This window comes from Betta splendens, chromosome 13 (genome assembly GCF_900634795.4).
Source record: "Betta splendens chromosome 13, fBetSpl5.4, whole genome shotgun sequence".
In the NCBI taxonomy this organism is placed as follows: domain Eukaryota; kingdom Metazoa; phylum Chordata; class Actinopteri; order Anabantiformes; family Osphronemidae; genus Betta; species Betta splendens.
Window position 1 is genome coordinate 2,787,515 of NC_040893.2, and position 20,211 is coordinate 2,807,725.

At 42.4% G+C, this 20,211-nt stretch overlaps 2 protein-coding genes across 4 annotated transcripts in view; both read right to left on the minus strand.

Annotated features, from left to right (window-relative positions):
* brip1 (BRCA1 interacting helicase 1) overlaps nucleotides 1-13,697 on the minus strand; it is a 60,975-nt gene extending 47,278 nt beyond the window's left edge. For 2 of the 3 annotated variants that reach the window (XR_003788014.3, XM_029171887.3), the window contains exons 1-5: nucleotides 12,936-13,096; nucleotides 12,513-12,616; nucleotides 11,496-11,607; nucleotides 11,142-11,312; nucleotides 10,008-10,153 (exon numbers count right to left, since the gene is read on the minus strand). Coding sequence is in view for 2 of the 3 variants with exons in the window: in XM_029171887.3 (XP_029027720.1) it covers nucleotides 10,008-10,153; nucleotides 11,142-11,312; nucleotides 11,496-11,607; nucleotides 12,513-12,599 (516 nt within the window). In the remaining variant the exon portion in view is untranslated. Of the gene's footprint in view, nucleotides 1-10,007; nucleotides 10,154-11,141; nucleotides 11,313-11,495; nucleotides 11,608-12,512; nucleotides 12,617-12,935; nucleotides 13,097-13,623 lie in introns of those variants that run through there. The other variant, XM_041073505.2, reaches the window with a different exon arrangement.
* Nucleotides 13,698-13,821: 124 nt separating this feature from the next.
* Nucleotides 13,822-20,130, minus strand: ppm1da (protein phosphatase, Mg2+/Mn2+ dependent, 1Da). Its single transcript, XM_029172096.3, is given in 7 exon segments — nucleotides 13,822-15,730; nucleotides 15,732-16,060; nucleotides 16,226-16,450; nucleotides 16,642-16,823; nucleotides 17,032-17,156; nucleotides 18,494-18,722; nucleotides 19,471-20,130. Coding segments are annotated over 7 exon segments (1,653 nt in total). The 5' UTR covers nucleotides 19,979-20,130; the 3' UTR covers nucleotides 13,822-15,675.
* Nucleotides 20,131-20,211: the final 81 nt, after the last annotated feature.

Below are 20,211 nucleotides of genomic sequence, written 5' to 3' on the forward strand. Positions count from 1 at the left end.
GGGGTGTGGTGGCTGCTGGGACCGGCGGCCCTGTGCCGGGGTGGGACCATTTTGAGGGTTGGCGTGTGCCTGTCTCCGGGGAGCCGGAGGCGGGCCTCCCTGCCGGTGTGCGGGGGCGGACCTGGGGGTGGAGACCTGGGTGACCTGCGCCCGGGGGACTCCCTCTGGGGGTGCCTGCCTGTGCCCGGAGGGGTGTCTCTCCCCTGGGGCGCTGCCCCTGCTCGGGTGGGGCGCTGCCTGCCCTAGCGGTCCGACGCCCTCTGGTAACTGCTCGGGCCTGTTGCAGGGGGGGTTGGCAGACTACTCAGGCTAGAACCTTCATTGGGCCCTGGGCGGAGGCTGGCCCTCAATGCACAACTGCAGAGTATGTGTGTGGGTTTGAGTGTCACACTACACGGGGCGAGCATGGGCATACTTGAGCGAGAGAATGGGTAAGTGTGAAAGAAGGGTGAGGATGGCTCTGGCTGTGCTGCGTGTGGCGCCTGGGCAGTAGTACTGCGGTCCCTGGGTCTCGGCTGTCCCTTCCTGGCTGGGGGTTGTGGGGGGTGGTGGGATAGGTAGCAGAGCCAGTCGGGAACCTGGCTCTGCGAACCCTGGCGCTCTGCTTCCCAACTACATTTCTCCGCATTCATCCACTTAGGTCTGCAAGGGGCGTCCTGCTGATGGAGGGACCGGGGCTACTGGGAAGTGGTTCCGTCCCTTCCAAGTGGGATGCTCTGCAGTTTTAATTGCATTAGTCATACACACTTGTCCAGGAATCTGGGGGCTCCTTCCGGGGGGGGCAGTAGACGGAGCCTTCCTATTGATGGCTCTGTCTGCTGGACCCCCCGGAGAATTGGGTATCTCCCAAAGTTCCTCATACTTAGCTACATACACATACATTTAGGGCCGGGTGTGGGCTCTTTCACTGGGGCCTGGGGCTGAGGCCAGTTGTGGCCTCGGCCACTGGCCCTGATGGAGAGATCACCACCCAGTTTTAACTGCAAAAAGACATTTAGGGCGAGGGGGGGCACTGTCCGGGGGACACACCGTCAGCCAGCGGTTGTGCTCCTGGAGGTGTCAGCCACCTTCAGTGCACTTTAGTTCCACACACTCACGTCCAAGCTGGGTTGCAGGGTTCTGGGGGACCTTTTTCTGCTGCCCTCTGCCTCCCCCGGGTTGGGGGGGTTGGTCTGGGCTCGGGAGGAGCTGCGGTCCCTGCCTGGGGCCACATGGACGGCAGGCCGGAGACCTACCCTCCCCACGAATGTGATCAAGCGAATGGTGTGGGTGCGAGAATGTATCTGAGAGCGCATTGGTTCACGTATGATTGACTAGTTTGTTGTGAGAGAGTCTATGGTGTGTGTGTGTGTTGATGTGATGATGTGTGTTGCTCATGTGGGTGGGTGTATGCGTCTGTGTTTGTGTGAGTTGGTATGCGTGTGGTGCGGTTGAAGTGTGGGGGGTCCGGTTTTTCGCCCGGGGTACGATGATCGTCTGCCTGGGTGGTCTCTTTTCTGCTGACCCCACCAATTGCTGGCCTTGTGCTGCAGGCCGCTGTAGCGCCAGGGGATAAGGTCGGGCCGATGGGGTAGGCTCCGCTCCGCCCATGTGGGGGTGGTGGACTGGGGGCGGGCCCCACTCTGGGCGCGTGGGCATCTTCTGGCGGGCTCCCTACGGACCGTGGGTCCTCGGGCTCTACTCTTTCAGGCCGACCCTCCCGCCGGGGGGAGTGTTTGCCCCTGGTTCTCATGGGGCGGACAGCGTTGACCCCCGGTGGCCCACTCTGGCCTCGGGTGCTGTCTCTGTGGCTGCTGCAGCTCTGCCTGGGGGGCTCTGTGTGGGCGGCTTGGGTTGCAACACCTGCCCTCCTGGAACTGAAGGTGTGTGGGCTCCCTGGCTGCTGGGATTCCTTCCTCTGCTTGCTGGATGGGCATAGTGGCGGAGCCCCTTACATCACCCTGGCTTCCACAAGTGGCATTGTTCATGCACCAACGTCTGCCTCACCCTTTGGGTGAATAATGTTAAGCTACAGCCTTACTAACCTTGTAGTGGGACACTTTCCAAATCCAACTGTAAGTATTATTGATACTTATCACTACCAATATAAATAATGTGTGAATATGGAATTTGTGGTGTTGTATTTCATGACTTTTATTAAGTAGTATGGGATATGTATAATAATGCACATATGTATGTATATTGTATGTATATGTTTAAATTAGTATGTGCACATACCTTAGCACTATTATTGGTATTAGTATTAATCTCCAAGGTAAACCACACTACAAAAATTGTTTAGTTATGAATGTGTTAGCCTAAGTTACATCCATGCTTCTTATTTATTTTTTTTTATTTATTTATTTTTTTGCTCCGATTGTTTACTTAACAGATTTGCTTGGTTTCAGCAGCTGGTTGCACCCCTTAACCCAAAAACTATATGGGAAAACGATAGAACATGTCAATTGTTTTAAAGATCTTAGGCATGTGAAGAAAATTGTAGTGAAAAGTAAGAGGAAATTAAACATAATGAGATATTTGAAAGACAGAAATATCTTAAAAATAATAATAAATATAATATAATGGATTGATACGATCAGTAATAGATTATGGATGTGTTATATACTCTTCAGGCTCAAAAACGGTGCTAGAAAAATTGGATGTGAAACATCAGATTCTTAGATTATGCAGTGGAGCAACGAGAACAACACCAGTATCAGCTCTACAAGTGGAGATGCCGCTAGAGTTGAGAAGACAACAGTTACTAGCTACCTAGTGGGCAAATCTAAGAAGTCATAGTCAGAACCATCCTACAGCAAGTTTCTTAATGCCATGTCAAGAAAAGAATAAAAGGAGAAGTCCGGAGTTTTGGGTGGATCATAGACAAATTAATCACTAGATTCGATATAGGAAGTAGGGAAATAGGACCAACATTGCCATATTCTGAAATACCTCCATGGTTAGGGAAAGAGGCAGAAGTGGATTTGAGCCTGATGGAGAGGAGGAAAGAGGAATATAGCAGGGATGATGAAGATATGAGATATATAGGATTAAAGTATAGTGATTATATTAAAATTTATACGGATGCATCAAGAACAATAGGTGGCAAAGTAGGGTTCGCTTTAGTTGTTCCAGAACGCAATTATGTAACATATACTGTAAAAGAATTACAGACAACTTGATTGTTTAAACGGGAGAAATACTGGCAATATTATTTGCGTTATATTGGATAGAGGACATTCATCCTTAAATGGCATCAGACTCAAGTAGCTCCTTAATTAGTATCAAAAATATAGAATCGACTTTAAGGCATAGTTAAAGAGGTGTTAAATGCATTGACTAGAATCAGGAAAAAAGGGACAATGGTAAGGTTATTTGGGTACCTTTATAAGGGGGTGGAGGGTAATGAGGCTGCTGAAAAATTTGCAAAGGAAGCTACGAGAAAAGGAAGCATTGAAGTGAATATTAGGTAAAGTAGAATTTAGTTGAAAAATGAAATGGCAAGATGATTGGGACGAAGGGGTAAAGGCTAGATTTTATTACAAGATTCGAAAGAAGGTAGGAAGGACAGTTGGGTGTAGTGGAAATAGGACCAAGGACGACATTTGGGGCTGAATGAGATTCAGGAACACGGGATTCAATAGCACATGGGGAAACATGAGACAGGGCAGTGTGAGTATAGCTGGGGTGAGACATTGGAGCATGTGGTATTATATTGTCCTTTATATAGTAGACAAAGAAAGAAAATGATCGATTTTCTGAACTCGCAGAAAATTAAGATAGAGCTACAAGTTTTATTGAGGCTAGGGGTAGGGGATGTCAAGCAGATGATTCTATCATCTTTGCCTCAATGTCTTGTAGCTACACAGAGGAGAACAGTCAGCTTAATCCTTATGAACAGGTTGACTGTCTTGTAGATGATGCTGCAGCGTCTCTACGTACAATGTTACACACAATGGCTCCTCTGAAGAAGGAGGCAGTGAATCAGAGGAGGTTAGCTCCATGGTATAACTCAGATCCACAGCTTAAAGTACAGGACCCGACATAACAGTGGCGTTCCAACACAATAAATGTAAACTGCATTGCATGGAAGGACAGTCTAATAATATATAAAAAAGCACTTTGTGCTGTTGGAAAAACATATTATTCCTTCTTAATTGAGAAAAAAAAAGACAACCCCAGGTTTCTTTTCAGCACTGTAGCCAGGCTGACTAAGAGTCATAGCTGTGTTGAGCCTACTATCCCCTTAAAGCTCAGCAGCAATGACTTCATGATCTACTTTACTAATAAAATTGTGGCCATTAGAGAAGACATTCAGCAGCGATGTCCTCCAAATGACAGAAGGCACTGTCTAGATACATCAACTTTAAATTTACCAAATCCTCTGTCTTACCTAGACAGCTTCTTCCCCATAACTCATATGGAGTTAACTTCAATAATTAACTCTTTCAAGTCGTCCACTTGTCTTTTAGACCCAATCCCAACGTGGTTACTCAAGGAAGTTCTACCTTTAATCAGCTCGTCCATGTTAAATCAAACCTACCAATATTTACATATAGGCTACGTACCACAGGCCTTTAAGGTGGCTGTGGTCAAACCTTTATTGAAAAAATCTACTCGGGATCCTGGAGAACTAGCCAACTATAGGCCCATTTCAAGTTTACCCTTTATTTCTAAGATTCCTGAAAAACTTTCAGTCAGGATTTAGAAAACATCATAGCACAGAAACAGCTCTGGTTAGAGTCATTAATGATCTTCTCTTAGCTTCAGACAATAGTCTGGTCTCTGTCCGTGTCCTGTTAAATCTTAGTGCTGCATTTAATACAATTGATCATAACATTCCATTACAGAGACTAGAACATAGAATCGGAGATTCAGATTCCAGTTTGTTCATGTTAATGACAAATTCTCCACATGCACAAGGAATAACTATGAAGTACCGCAGGGCTCTGTGCTTGGTCCAATTCTGTTCAATCTATACGGGTCTCCTCTAGGTAAGATTATTAGGAAGTATTCTACAAATGTTCATTGTTATGCAGATGATACTCAGATATGTGTCTTTAGAACCAAATGAAACACATCAACTAGTAAAGTTGTTTAAAAATTTCCTTCAACTAAATTCAGTATAAACTGAAATTCTTATCATCAGAGAGAGAGAATATTGAGTCAGATAGCCACCCTGGGTGGCATAACATTAGCTTTAGATTCTACTGTAAGGAACCTTGGTGTCATCTTTGACCAGGACCTCTCTCTATCATACATACGAATCCCCAGAGCCTATCTACTTTCACCTTAGAAATATAACTATATATACACAGAATCATCCTCTCTCAGAGCGATGCAGAGAAACTGATTCATGCATTTGTTACTTCTAGGCTGGAATACTGTAACTCCTTACTCATAGGATGTCCTATTTTCTCCTTAAAAAGCCTCCAGCTAATTCAAAATGCTGCAGCCGGAGTTCTGACAGGACTAAGAAAGAGAGATCACATTTCTCCTACATTAGCTTCTCTGCACTGGCTGCCTGAAAAATGTAGGATAGAATTTAAACTCTCCTACTCAACTACAAAGCACTTAATGATAAAGCTCCTTCTTATCTTAAAGACCTCAGTTCCTTATGCTTCCAGCAGAACACTTTGTTTCCAGAGTGCTGGGTTACTTAGAGCCTCTGGTTCCTAGAGTCTTTATATGTAGAATGGGAGGCAGAGCTTTTAGCTACCAAGCTCCTCTCCTGTGGAACCAGCTCGCTCTTCAGGTTCGAGAAGCTGACACACTCTCCACCTTTAAGATCAGGCTTAAAACCTATGGGGAAAGATCTCTATCTTTAATCAAGAGCGTAGTTTTTCAATTTGAGAGCGCATTTAATGTTAGAATTTTGTCATGCTTGCTCTCAAAACCCTTTCTTTGCTTTAAAAATGTCTCTGCTCGCGCTCAGATTCACTCTGCACGCACTCAGATTCACTCTGCTTGCGTTCAAATCTTTATTCGCGCTCTCAGATTTCCAGCGCTCACGCTCAAATTCTCCTCCTCGCTCTCGGTTCTTGCTGCTCACTCTCAATTTGTCTTACGCGTGCTCTCGCTTCTACGACCCGAGACAATCCTATCAAAAATCACTAGCCAATAGGAGGCCAGGGCTGCTAACCAATGGCATGACGCTTACTTTTCCTATGCAGAACAGAAGCAATGAGAACGTAAAAGGAACATGGTGATGGGATTTTGGTTAAAACTCTCATTAAAGCAGTAACGTCACTTATTATGGAAATTATGAACATCGTTAAGCTATTTTGTATTTAATTACATCGCGAACTGTGGTAATCGATTAAGCTAGCTTAACGCAATTGAATACAAAGCATTAACAGTCCAACATGATTTTTATTTTTTAATACGATGTATGTTTGTCCATCTAGCTCTTAAGTTGGTTTGAGCAAAATGGAGGAATAAAGAGACATTAGACCATCAGTAAAGCTGTGATTTTTGATGTTTAAACCTGTTTAGCAAAACTGTTTAACTTTATCAGAGCACAGGGTCTCACGCAGCGCCCGTTTATTACACTGGAGGAAACCGATTCATTGTTTCGAAGAATGTAGACGATAAAGGGGAGATTAGTGATGTTTGGAGTTAACTGGAAAATACAACGTATTTCCTGAGCTGAGCAAAGTCCAAGAGGACTTGATTCTCCAGACAAATGTCAAACAAACATTTCATTCGATTCCCCACACAAGCCGCAGAAAGAGGTGAGACAAAACGCAGAGAAATAAACAAATCAGTTGACGAGCTGCACAGAGAATCTGCCATTGTTGCCGTTCACTTCAGCTGGTGTCTTGGTGTCCTGATCCACCGCACCCGATGATCTGCAGTAGCAATTGATCACTTTTTCAGTCTGACTGGTTAAATCAGTTTAGCAATCTAACCCTGGTGCTGATGTTGTTGGACTTGACCTACACTTTACAGGGTGACAGGTTTATTTCAACAAAATATATTATTATCCATCTCTCTGTCAAACGTCAACAAGTCTAAAGGCAGCCACCTGACCTCGGATGAATTTGTTTATTTTCTGTGTACCAAGGTAGAATTAGATTATGCAAAAACAGGTCACCTTTTATGAAAAATAGAATGAACGCATCATAGCATCATACAATGTACTAGTAGTCCACTTTCTGTTTTGTGTTTTTGGGGGGAAGGGGGATTGGATTTGTGGTCGGGTCTGTTCTGTGTTCTTACGTTGTTTTATACCGAGGGTCTGAGAGTAACGTAATTTTAATTCTCTGTAGATCTAAATCAAAACATATTGTAGAAATTCACAATGAAGTTGACTTTGAGTTTTTTAATACACGGACTGTGAAATACTTGTTCTAAAGTCACTTCGCTTCTCTTCCGCATGGGAAAAGTAACAATAATGTCATTTGTCAGCAGCCCTGGCCTCCTATTGGCTAGTGATTTTTGATAGGATTGTCTCGGGTCGTAGAAGCGAGAGCATGCGTAAGCCGAATTGAGAGCGAGCAGCAAGAACCTAGAGCAAGGAGAAGGATTTGAGCGTTGGAAAGCTGAGAGCGCGAATAAAGATTTGACCGTGAGCAGAGTGAATCTGAGCGCGTGCAGAGTGAATATGAGCGTGAGCAGAGACATTTTTAAAGCGAAGGAAAGGTTTTGAGAGCAAGCATGACAAAATCTTAACATTAAATCGCTAGAGTGCGCTCTCGAATTGAAAAACTGCCCTCTTGATTTAAGATAGAGATCTCACCCCATAAAAACCTTCCTTTTTGATAAAGATTATAGTTAGAGATGGTTCAGGTCACTTGCAATGATTGATAGTCACAGGAACCACATCTTAGTAAAGCTGCAATAGACATAGCCTGCTCTACCTCTTCTGTCCAATAACCTCCCATCATTGTTCAGTGTTTAACTAACCTTGTCTCTTTCTCTCCAGTACTAGTGTTTCTGCCCCACTCTCTTTCTCTCCCCCACTGTGTCCTCACCTACAGGTATCGGACTCAAAGCTATGTGTCTGTGATGATGGTGTTGTGATGTTTCCTTTTCCTGTTCTGATCATGCGATCTGATCACTGCGCTTCTCCACGATCACATAACGAATACACTGTATAGCTCTGCGTGAATCCAAGAGGTGTATATCGGAGTTGATGTAATCTCTGTGCTGTTGCTTTGTTTCTGCTGTGAGCACGCCAAGCGCATGATTCAATCACTGCGTGCTTTCGCGATCACTATATATTGCTGAATCTCCACTTGTTTCTGAGACTGTAAGCCTTAGTTTTGCTAGCTCCACTTCACAATGCTTCATACACTCCCTTTTTCTGTGAGCGCCAGACACACGTGCTCCATTCAAAGAGCTCACAAAAATACGCAACTTCCGTGCAACTGTACCGTCTCACCATGGCCTTAAAGGGGGGCGCGCTTTCTTTTCCTTTCCCCCTTTCTGTTCTTATTCTTTCTCTCTCTCACTTTCTCTCACACTCTCTCACTTTCTCTCACACTCTCTCTCTCTCTCTCTCACACACACACACACACACACACACACACACACACACACACACACACACACACACACACACACACACACACACACACACACACACACACACACACACACACACACACACACACACACACACACACACACACACACACACACACACACCGTATAGCTGTATTTCCGTGTCCTGTATTATTATATAAATAATATTTTGGGCGACACGGTGGAGCGGTGGATAGCACTGTCGCCTCACAGCTAGAAGGTCCTGGTTTCGATTTCCGTGTGTGGAGTTTGCATGTTCTCCCCGTGTTCGTGGGTTCTCTCCGGGTTCTCCGGCTTCCTCCCACAGTCCAAAAACATGCATTAGGCTTCTCTCCATTGTCAGGTACACTCATTGTAGGTATGAATGGTTGTTTGTCTCTGTGTTGCCCTGCAATGATTTCTAGGGTGTACCCTGCCTCTTGCCCATAGCTGGGATAGGCTCCAGCACCCCCGCGGTATGGAAAAAAGATGGATATAATATTTTAAATCTGGTATAGAGAGTTATGATTAATAATTGCTGATAAACTAATGTCTGATCCTTAAAATGCTCAGGCTCAATGCTCCTTGTTTTCCCAACATGACATGAAACAGCAGCAGGAAAAAGACAAAAGCCACAATAAAAATAATTAAATAATTCAATGCTTAAATCAATACAGCATTTGTTACCTTGCGGAAGATAAGATACATACTTTATTAATTGTTTTCTCTGCACTTGATCAGGGTGCCCAGGAGCTAAAGTGAAGTGTCTTGATCAAGGACACACCTGGTGGGATCAAAATGGTGACCTTCTCCTTCAGGTGTGCCCTAGAGCAAAACACATTTAGAGACCACTTTTGTAGCCATATATATACACAATACTTGTGTAATGACTATTACATTACTATATTACAATTACTATAATGTTATTGTAGTAGATAATAACTGTTAATATTGGTATTATACTGTAGCAAATTCTTCATCACTATTAAAATAAAAGTAAAAAGTAAAAGTCAAAGAGGAAATAAGGAAGGAAGGTGTAATTCTAATAATGATAATTAGAAGGGGAAGAGAACAGGACATACACTAACCATAGACCTCATTATTACCAATAGTAATGGTCACTGTTAAGCAGGCCCAACAACAGTGTTTCAAGCTTTAAGCTCTGAATATTAAAAACTGCTTATCACAGCAGTGCAATTGCACAATATTGTTATAACTAACATTAGATTAGAAGTTAAAGTTGGCTTGTTTTGGGGGAAGGCTGCCATGCAGTGTATATTACTCAAGTTAAGTATAAACATATTCATATAAGTTTGTTGCAACATGTTAGTTTGTTGTTAGATGACTGACATAAACATACTCGTATTAGTTTGTTGCAACATTTTAGTTTGTTGTTAGATGACTGACATAAAACATAAAGAAAACCTTAAAAATTGATTAAAACATTAATCACACCAATCATTAATCAACAGATAGAGTCATTTGTGGCAACAAATGTCTATAAAAAGACCTAGGTTTACCTTATGATCAGGAGTGCGCATGCGTTTCCTTTCTGGCAAGAAGTCGTTATCTTTCTCACAGTCAGATGTGGGGGACGACCGGAACTTCTCTGTTAGACGAGAGGCTGGAGACAGTATTTTAGTCTGTGGCTCTTCTTGTTGTGACACTAAAGCAACAACAAACACAATTCCAAGTTAGTACCAACTTCCAACTAACTAGACAGCAGGTGAGAAGCTTTTAAGTTGGATTAATCATTTGAAACAAGAAAACACTGTAAACCTTTAAGCAAACTGGAATGATTAAACAATTGTGAATTGTGTGTCATGCAACATACAGTAAAGTCCCAGTTTACAGTGTTAGGCAGCATAGCAATTTAACAACCATTAGGGGAGCATGCTCATCATATGACTCTAACACAGAATACATTTGCTAAATAATTAAAATTTGTTAAAACTAACTTACGTTTCTTTGTTGTTCTTTTATGTGTGTAACGCTGTGTCATTGTTGTACAGTAATACAGTCTATACTAGAGCTGTTGTCTGGACAGTATTTTTGCTAATTAGTATAGCCACAATGTTTCAGAGATGTGAATATTTTATGTAGGCCCAACCATTCTATGGTTTCTGGTGCCACTCGTTTAGAGGACCAAAGAAAGGATTATGAGCATGTGAAACAATTCAGATCCATGTACTGAAATCTGAAATCACCATATCATGTAATATCATTTAAAATGTATTTACGGACAAAGGAGAAATGGAACTGAAACATATTTTGTGTCGATGCCATTGCCATCTATACCATGCAATCTGTAAACTGTCACTACTTCATTGAGTAGCCTGAACATAGAAATATGATGGGCAAGAGGAGACAGCAGTGTTTCAGGTTCATACTAAAATTCATAACATTAAACCTAACACTTAGTTACAGAATATGTACTTCTTCACACTTATCAGTGCTCAAATGGTGAAAGGAAACTTGAAAAATTTATTCAAAAAATGAATGAGGAATTTTATTAGTGTAATTCTATTTGTTAGAATGTTCTATTTTAACCTTGGTTAAAATTCACAAATTCTCATTTTTGTTGTATCTACTGTATCTTTACAATTAAAACACAAAAACTCAAACCCAACCCAAAAGAAACACAATACACTTACTACTTTCAGCTGCTGAACCTAGCTGCTGATTTGCATCCATACAAGATGACACAGGAGGTTTTAGCTGATGCTGCAGCTGTGACCTTGACTGACAAGGGGTGATGTCATCTCCAGACTTTTCGTCTGAATGGTTCATGTCCGGTCCGGTGTTTCCTGCTTCTTTAAGTTTAGCTATTGTGATACATGAAACAAAATGTTGATGCAGTGTCTTATTTTAATCTCAGAAGAGCTTCAAAGTAACACAGCTCAAAGAAGTCTGAATCTACTGTAAATCATCTGGGCAAAGAGAACAGTTAGGATGTCTAGCTCTCCTCACCTACACAGTTCATTTGTTGTTGGTTGAAGCAGACTTACCACACTGAGCTTGCTGCCAGCCCAAAGCAGAGCACAGCAAGGCCAAGCTCTTTCCACTTCCTGTAGGACTCTCTAGCAAACAGTGGCACTCAGAATTCAACCCTCGTATAATCTGCAAAATGGTACAAATTAGTTAGTCAGTGGAAAAATACATCTAGCTCCAGTAAGTTACATTTACAGTTGTAAAAAGGTCTTTTTAAGACTCAGCTTTGACTTGAGTAGGTTTATATGAAATGAGATTTAACAGTTTTAAAAGGTTCCATTTCCAATAGTTGAATGAGGTATTTTATTTCAAACTTAATGCTAGGGGTGAGCAGATCGATCCCAATATAGATAATATCAATACCAACACTACACCTGAAAGTCATAAAATTGTATTTATATTTGATAATTAATTAATTGTCAAAAAGTATCGGTATCGATATCGGTATCGATATCGGCGTTACTAGTCCAGTATTTACTTGATATCGGATCGACACCAAAGCTTGCAGTATCGCCGTCCACTACTCAATGCACTGAATCACAGAGGGGAACAAAAATGTGTAACTTCACCCTTACAGTGGATCTAATCCCAGTCTGTGCACTTAATGTAGCATACTTATTCAGAATCCATAGACTAAACAAACACTAGAAAAGAGAAAAGAGTTGGCCCCAATCTTTGTTAGATTGTGACACAGGATCTAGTATGTGAGAAACTATCTAGGGAAAGGTCAACAGTTAATGTTTTTCAATGAATTTATATTTTTATTATGTTTTTTAAGTGCTAATACAGTGTGATTGCAGTGACAGCATTGGGATTTTAGGATTACACGGACAGTTGTTATATGTGGAATAATATGTTCTCAATATGATTCACAGGATTCCTCCAGCTGTGCACACATGACAGTGGAACATACTAATACTACTACTACTGATCGACTATAGTTGACTACAAATATACTGTGAGTATACTTTTGCAGTCGTTTTTTGCAGATTCACAAATTATAACGAGTTGATGGAACCAGAGGTATTACTCACTGCGTTCATCATGGCTAACTGGGAAGGATAAGCCTTGCAGGGAAAGTGGATCTTCACTCCTCCAATTGTGTATTCCACACCAGCCATGTTGTACTACCCTGTGTCTGTACACAGCCATATGTTATACAGACATAGTTACTTAATTGCAAGCGAACTAGTGAGTTAGTCCCTGCAACTCGCTGACTCAAAATATACAGTGATGCAACATTTAACTAAGACATTATTGACTTTAGCCATAGCGTAACAATAGTTTTTTTCCCATTGACCCCCATTGTATATGACGTCACACGTGAGCTTGTGTTTAGCTAGTTTACCGTTTACCTAATAGCCTAGCAAGAGCTCATACCCCTAAGCAAGACTTGACACGGCTGTTCTGACTTATTAACTGATTTCACATTTTTAACATGCCACAAATACCCTCACCGTAATAAAAAAACGCTAAACCGTATAGTTTGTACCACTCTGCACAGGACGCTTCCCGCTCTTAAAATCACATTTGCTCACTTGACCGGCAGCAAAACGTCATTACCCTAAAAATATTTTCAACATAAAGGTAGTTTGCGACACATCCCGCGGTCTTCTATACAAATTCGCCTTGACTGTTGCCATTTGCGCACTTTTATTTTGAATGCACGCGGCGGTAGTAATGCTTCCAACGGTTGTTCCAACCATACAGTCAGAGGCCAAATCACAACGGAAGTTAGATTTGTAAACATTCGATGGCGAGGAGTCAGTATCCTGTAAAAGTTAACAACCTGGCTTCAAGTCATCAGCGCTGTTTTATTGAACACAACATTGATATTATGAACATGTATTTTAAAAGATTCAGATTTTCACTGTAGCTAAAAACGTGCCTAAAAGAAAGCAGACGTTTAAACAAATATGGATATTTTATTTCAACAGTTTATTTAAACCGTTTTCTGCCATTAGGTTATAAATGACACATAACTGGAATTGTTCATTAAAGAGATTTTGAAAAATGTCTACAACTAAAGTGTAGTGAAGTGGTAATAAAAGTACATGAAACTTAAACTGTACTTGAGTACAATAATTTAACATTTACTTGCAGGTCTTAGCTGATTATAGAAGTAGAGAGGAAAACTGCACACACTTGCCAAGGTTGTCCTTTATGTGTTTCTGGATCTACTGAACAGTGGTGGAGGCACTATCCTGCTCACATACAACAGTGTGCTTAGTGTGAGACCACTGCGAACCTTCATGTGTTCAGGGACAGAAGAAAACAGCAGAAGAGCAGAAGGCATTTTAACAAACTTCTGGGTACACACAGCAGCCACTATACTTCAGAAAGTTTCATTCAAAACCTAGTTTTATTTGATTTATTTTTAATTTAATTAATTCCTTTTTAAGGTAGAGGTCATGACATTTAGGCAGTACACATGCACCGTTTGCTCATAGCAACGTCATCAAACAATTTAAAGATTTATTTATTTAACTTGAGGTATTACTACTAGTATTAAAATCATACAAGCATCCCAATTAAAATGAAGTGCAGAGAAAACCTAGAATAAAGATCCCGTTACACCACTGTTCCGCCATAGCGCGGCAGTTTGTCTACAGCTCTGGTCTGATCAAAGCTATGTGTTTGCTGGTACAACCAGCATACTGAGTTCTCTTTGCTGGTCTTTTGTCCTTTTTTTCCATCCCAACTGGTCGAGGCACATGGCTGCCCACCCTGAGCCTGGTTTGCTAAAAAAGATTTCCATTACATGGAGTTTTTCTCTCCATTGTTGACAAGAGATAAATGTTGTGCTTCACATTTCCCAAGTGCACTGAGATGACCTTTGTTGTGACTTGATGCTGAACTGCATTATTCTTAAAGCACTGCGACTCAAACCATCATGCTACAAATTCCTCTTAGACATTGCACTGAACAGAAACACCATAGTTCTCTGTATAATGCTCATTATTCTTCTGCAGTTTATTATTTGAGTCATAGTCTCAACAAACTGAGAAAAGAGGACAGTCATTTCTTGCAAAAATCCACAAGCTTGATGAAGATTCCCTTTTGATTATGTTTAAATAAACCTATCCTCAAAAATGACGTTATTTTTTTTGTCAACCAGTCATTTCTGCATTATGTTCAAATTAAAAAATCCTTTCATAAAGACAATATGTTTACCATAATAGTGCAAAAATAGTCTCTTAGAAAGTTCATGCACAGTGTAGGTACTCACAAATAACCATTGTCTATACATCAGTAACAACACATCTGCAAATGCAATGGCTTGTACATGGTAAAGGCTAAAGAAACCTCCTAATTGAGCATCACAGATGCCCCAGAACAGCCACACTGGAAGCCAGAATCAATCAAAAACAACTTATTGTAAACATTGGGTTTTGTGCCAGCCCCTTAGAACCCAAGTCTCTCTTTAGGAAGTCTAGAGGTTCAGCAAACTCAGAGGGAGAAATCCATCACAGGTGAGGCAGAACCACACGCTTCTCCAAAATCTTCAGCACAGCAGAGTGCTGTTAAAAGGCAAATCCCTGTCTAGTGTATGAATCTGTGCGCACACCACAGCAATACAAAATGAAGGAGGGAGTGATGCACTGCGCAATTAAAACATTAGAAACATTTCATCATTAGAAAGAACACACACTATAAAGAGTGGCCTCTCACTGCAAACCAACACTTATTACATATATTTTTCCATCAATACACAAACTGTAAGTAGCTTACTGACTGTAGCAGCACTTCATACTAAAGCCTAATCTCCAGTGATAAAATAAGATGATTACAATAAAAATGCATAAATACATTACATGACATTGAGGAATCCAAGATGACAGCTCTGCTGGGGCTCATGTAGAAAAGGGATCATGTCATCATTCAATAAAAGGGTTAGGGTTAGTATGTATGTATAAAAATATATTTATAGATTTGTTTCAACACTGTGACTTACATACTACTCAATATTACTATATACTATAAAATGTATACTATTTACACCAGCATCATTAGCCACGCTTGTTTTACTGTTTACAGAAGAGGTAAAGTAAGACATATTTAGCATTTGGAGAAAATTACCTAACAAAGGTTTTATACAAAAAGGAGCACTAGTTTAAAACGTTTTAAATGTTGCAGAGCAGCAAGTCAAGTCTTTTCGCGGCCTTTGTATAAAGGTTTGTTCTCCTTGTGTGTGTTTCAGTACACACACACTGTGGTTTTGTTGTGCTGCTGGAGGATGGGGGACACTCGGCTCCTGTTTCTTCTCTACATTGTGCTGGACCAGCGGTGGCCTGCCTGCAGTCCTACGTCGTGACTTCTTCGCCAGATGGCCCGACTGTGGCGACAATGATGACCCATCTATTGTTCTTTTGCTGCTGGCTGACCTGCTGCCAGCTGACCTGCCAGTGGAACTGGACTGACTGGGCAGCTCAACAGTGCTGTTCTGACGCAATGAATTCAAAGTAAACAGGTCAGTGAGATTCATATGGTACAAGTTGTTGCTTCCTGATAGTCCATCCCGCCGCTCAAGAGAAGGGAGGAGCTCACACATCGGAGAAGGAGAGTCTTCCTGCGGAGGGCGCTGTGGGTGGAGATCATAACACGTGAAAGAGGGTTACATGTGAAAATTTCACCTGTAACCATAGTGTTTATACACTAAACCTTACGTTTTCTGAACTAAAGACTATCAAGAAAATGAACACAATAAAATGTACCAAATACAACTAAGCCTTAATCCTACTCTCACCTGAATGAGAGGAGTGTTAGCGCGGGATATGGAGGAAGGAGCACACTGGGACACCTTGGCTAAGTCAAGCAGCACCTCTTCATGGTGAACCGTGTCCTGGGAGGTCCCAGGCTCCTGCAGGGCGATTACAATGGCACTGGTGTTGTCAGCGCGCAACATACGCTGGCGCCACCGCATCAGAGCATGGCTGACCAGGTGCCGGGCACTCGATACCCCATACAGTGCCTGCAGCATGCAAGTCTGTTATTACGTGGACAATATCTCATCTGAAATGCCCATTATTCTGTTAGATGGTCAGGGCTCACAATAGAAGTCTAGAGTTAAATGTGCTTCTGTGATTGAGTTTAAGACTGACTCCAAACCAGGCAGGTGGTGAGAGGCAGGGATAACTACCATAGGCTGTGGCTCATACTCACCATTGCCTCGTCGTTGTTCTGGCACATGGAGATGGCCTCTTGAGCTGGCACCATGTTCCACAGACCGTCGCTGCCCAGGATGATGTAGCGGTGCTTCCTGGGGTCGAGGGTCACCACACTGGTGTCTGGCTCAGGAGAAACTACAAACTCCCCACTGTAGAAGTCATAGCTCCACAGATCACCTATTGCAGGGATGGTAATGACAGGTGAAGCCTCCACTGGCACTGAGTCTGCCTTCTAAACTGAATTCATCCTTCAAGGATCATTTTTTGATTTGATTTTTTTTAATCACCAGACAAGCATAACATTTCAGTCACAACATCACACAGTCATTTATAACTGCTGCAGCAAGCAATTTACTAATATTATCCCGATAATGGTTCTTCCTACCTAGAGCTCGGGCTACTGCCAAGAATGGTATCTGGTCAATCACTGTGCTTCGACGAATCGGGCCATTGTGACTGAGCCTGGGTCTCTTCCAGACAACTCGGTTGACTCCAGATTTCTTAATCACACTGTTGACAAACAGATAGACAGACAGTAAAAAAGGCATGAATCAATGTAAATTGTAGAAAGCAGCAGAGAACATTTTAGGAGAAATACTGATTGACTACCAATGTGACAATGTTACAATTACAATCATTTTAATAAAAACAAGGTTTTGATTAAGGTGAATTTATGCTTCTTTAAACTTAATTGTGCAATTTCACTAATGCACAAACAGCCTTTTCTTCTTATTCACACTACAAACCCAGAACGCTTACAAAGACCTTTACCCAAATTCTCATATGTATGTTATTACAAAGACAAGCGGATACTCTGGCTTTTCACACAGTCAAGAGACAAGCACTAAGGTTAACTAGAGACTCCAAAAGTTTCCCAAAAGTGTGAATGTCTATATGCGGCATGCCACCTCTAGCTGAGTGACAGCTGGGACAGACTCCAGCACCATCCTAACCATTAGGAATGGAGGAATGGAATAGGAATAAAATAAAGCAGCACTTCTTTTAACTAGCACCAATTCAGAATCTCATGACACTTTACAAAGACAGTAATTTGTAGAAGCCTGTGTCCAGTTGATGCGCGGCACGCGGGTGACATTTCCAGCAACACAAACAAATTCAATTTTCCCCACTTAAATCTTGTTTTATAGTATGCAGTAAAACTCCATTACCTACATCCACATACAAAGGAGCCAAAGCAAAGCTGCAGCAACTTAATGCACAACTGAGTTTACCTTTTTAATGAAGATAAAGGCGGTGGCTGCGTCATCCTCTCGCCCATGATTACATTTACTTGTTATCAACAGACAAAAACAATATAAGAGAGATCACCCTTTAGCAGCTGATAACATTTTGATGTGCTCTGTCTGTCTGTCTGTTGCTCTGTTTACTATTTATGTGTTATAGTTTTCTGTCCTGTGGGTGGGGTGGTACCAACAAATCTCCATACTGAGCGAAACAAAAAAATACCATACATAGTATCTTTACACAACAAACCACAATTAAAACAATAATGGTAACAATATGTCTTGGGTAAGAATAATGTGACCAGGCGAGCTAACAGTAGCCACTGTGCCACACAGTCCATGTTATTGGACTTATGTGCTGTGTAATCTAACACTCAACAAATTTGGACAGAGGACCTCTGTACAACCCCTCCTCCATTGTCTGGCTAAATTGCAGTGTTAAGTTTAAATAGTGATGTTTAACTTTGACACATGTGTTGGGTGTGGGGCCCAGTGGAAGCTGAATGACGCTTGGATAAGAACCACCATTTAGTGGTGGTTGTGTACTGGGCACCAACATGCGAGCTCGGCAGTAGAAAAGGGGAACGGGGTGGGGTGCCTTACCTCCCTCCCAGACCTTCAATACGTTCCCTCTCTCTAGGTAGTTCAGGTTTGTGGTCTTGCGTGACTTCCACAGCTCTGATGAATGGGACTGAAGGGTCATCCTGGACACCTAGAACAACTGCTGAATCGCCAACATGAGCCACGTACATACGATTTCCCCTGATGACTACAACACTGGCCGTAGTGCCTGATGTGCTGGGAAGGCCAGTAAGAGTCTTTGGCCACTCAGCTGGGAAAATAAGGGCAGATAATGAGTACATGTATTGGCAGATCACTTACAACTATTTTATACTACTTTTATATTACATGTTTAGCAGCAAAAACATGCAACTACAACGCTGTAAGAATGATGTGTTAAACACTCCTGCACTTTGACCTGAAGATAATCACTAGACAGTGTTACTCTGTGCCAGTGGTTCCAACGTCACTAAAGTGACACATGCCTTTAGTGACAAGCTGTAAAACAGCTGATATCCAGACTGCTACCGACCCTGATCAATCCAACTGGGATTAAAAGGGTAATGACGAAAGTTGTGACAGCTCGGAAACATTTAGACTAAATAAAGGTAGACTACGGTAAACCAGGGAACCGGTGATCGTGGGTAACAGGTTCGGTTAGCGTTGGTCTCTGCTGCATATGTATTTATGTATGCTTTGTTGTCGTTAGCGGTCATGCGCAGCTACAAACTAAGCCCCTTGAGTCAACGTGTATTCCCAAAGTAACCAATGATTCACATAGCGCCACTGTGTTTGGGCTGGCTGGTGTGGAAGAGGCAGTGCTGTTGAGTCAGTGGAAGGTTCTGGTGAGCTCGGCTATCACACGCTAGCGCTGCATAGACACCCGCAGGCTGGTTAGTTGTTGGCTGCACAGCGGTAACGACACAACTGTGATACAAGGAGCCGATCGGAAAGAACAAGCCCTTTGGACAGTTGGTGGGTTCAGGAATTCATTATTAGAACGGTGTTTGTCAACTCACGTAGTTTTTTCCACATAGCATGATGGCAGGCTACAAATCCTTTGCGTATAGCGGCGCAGACCTCTCGGTCACAGTCTGACCAGAACCCTCGCTGTTTCTTCATGAACTCCCACAAAAAGTCTCGCGCAAATTGCGCCGCCTCGCGACCTCCGTGACCGTCAAACACGGCGAAGAACGCTACAGAACGGCGGGAACCACTCCGCTTGCGCTGTGGACCTCCAGGTGAAGAGGCTCCCACTGGGTCAGCATGGTTGTCGGCTGTGGGTTCAAATGATTCATCGGATCCAGGTGGACTTCCTCTGATTATTTCATCACGCCGATTTGGTTGAATGTTCACAGCGAGAGGACTGGCCGTGCATTGCCCCCCGCTGCTCTTTTCTGGTTCACCCGACGCTGGATCATCTTCTCCCGGCTCGGGCTCTATTATGACCTCGGTCACATCTTCCATGTATTTCCTGCCTCCCTGGTCCGTAAACACACTCACTCGCATTGATACAGCGCTTTCCATTGCTCAGGAAATAGGTCCCTGTCCAATTTTTTTGCTTCCGTTAGCATATAAAATAACTAGAGAGTAGAGTTTATTGCGGTAACTCGTCCTTTGTTTATGTTCGAGCGAAGTAGGCATGCTCAAACGCGTGACATCACACCGGTCTTCTTCGACCACGTAAACAAGCGAGGTCGACGCAGCCGTTGCCCCCTAGAGGCACCCAAGCCGAAGAGGAGTGTTGCATTCACAGAGGA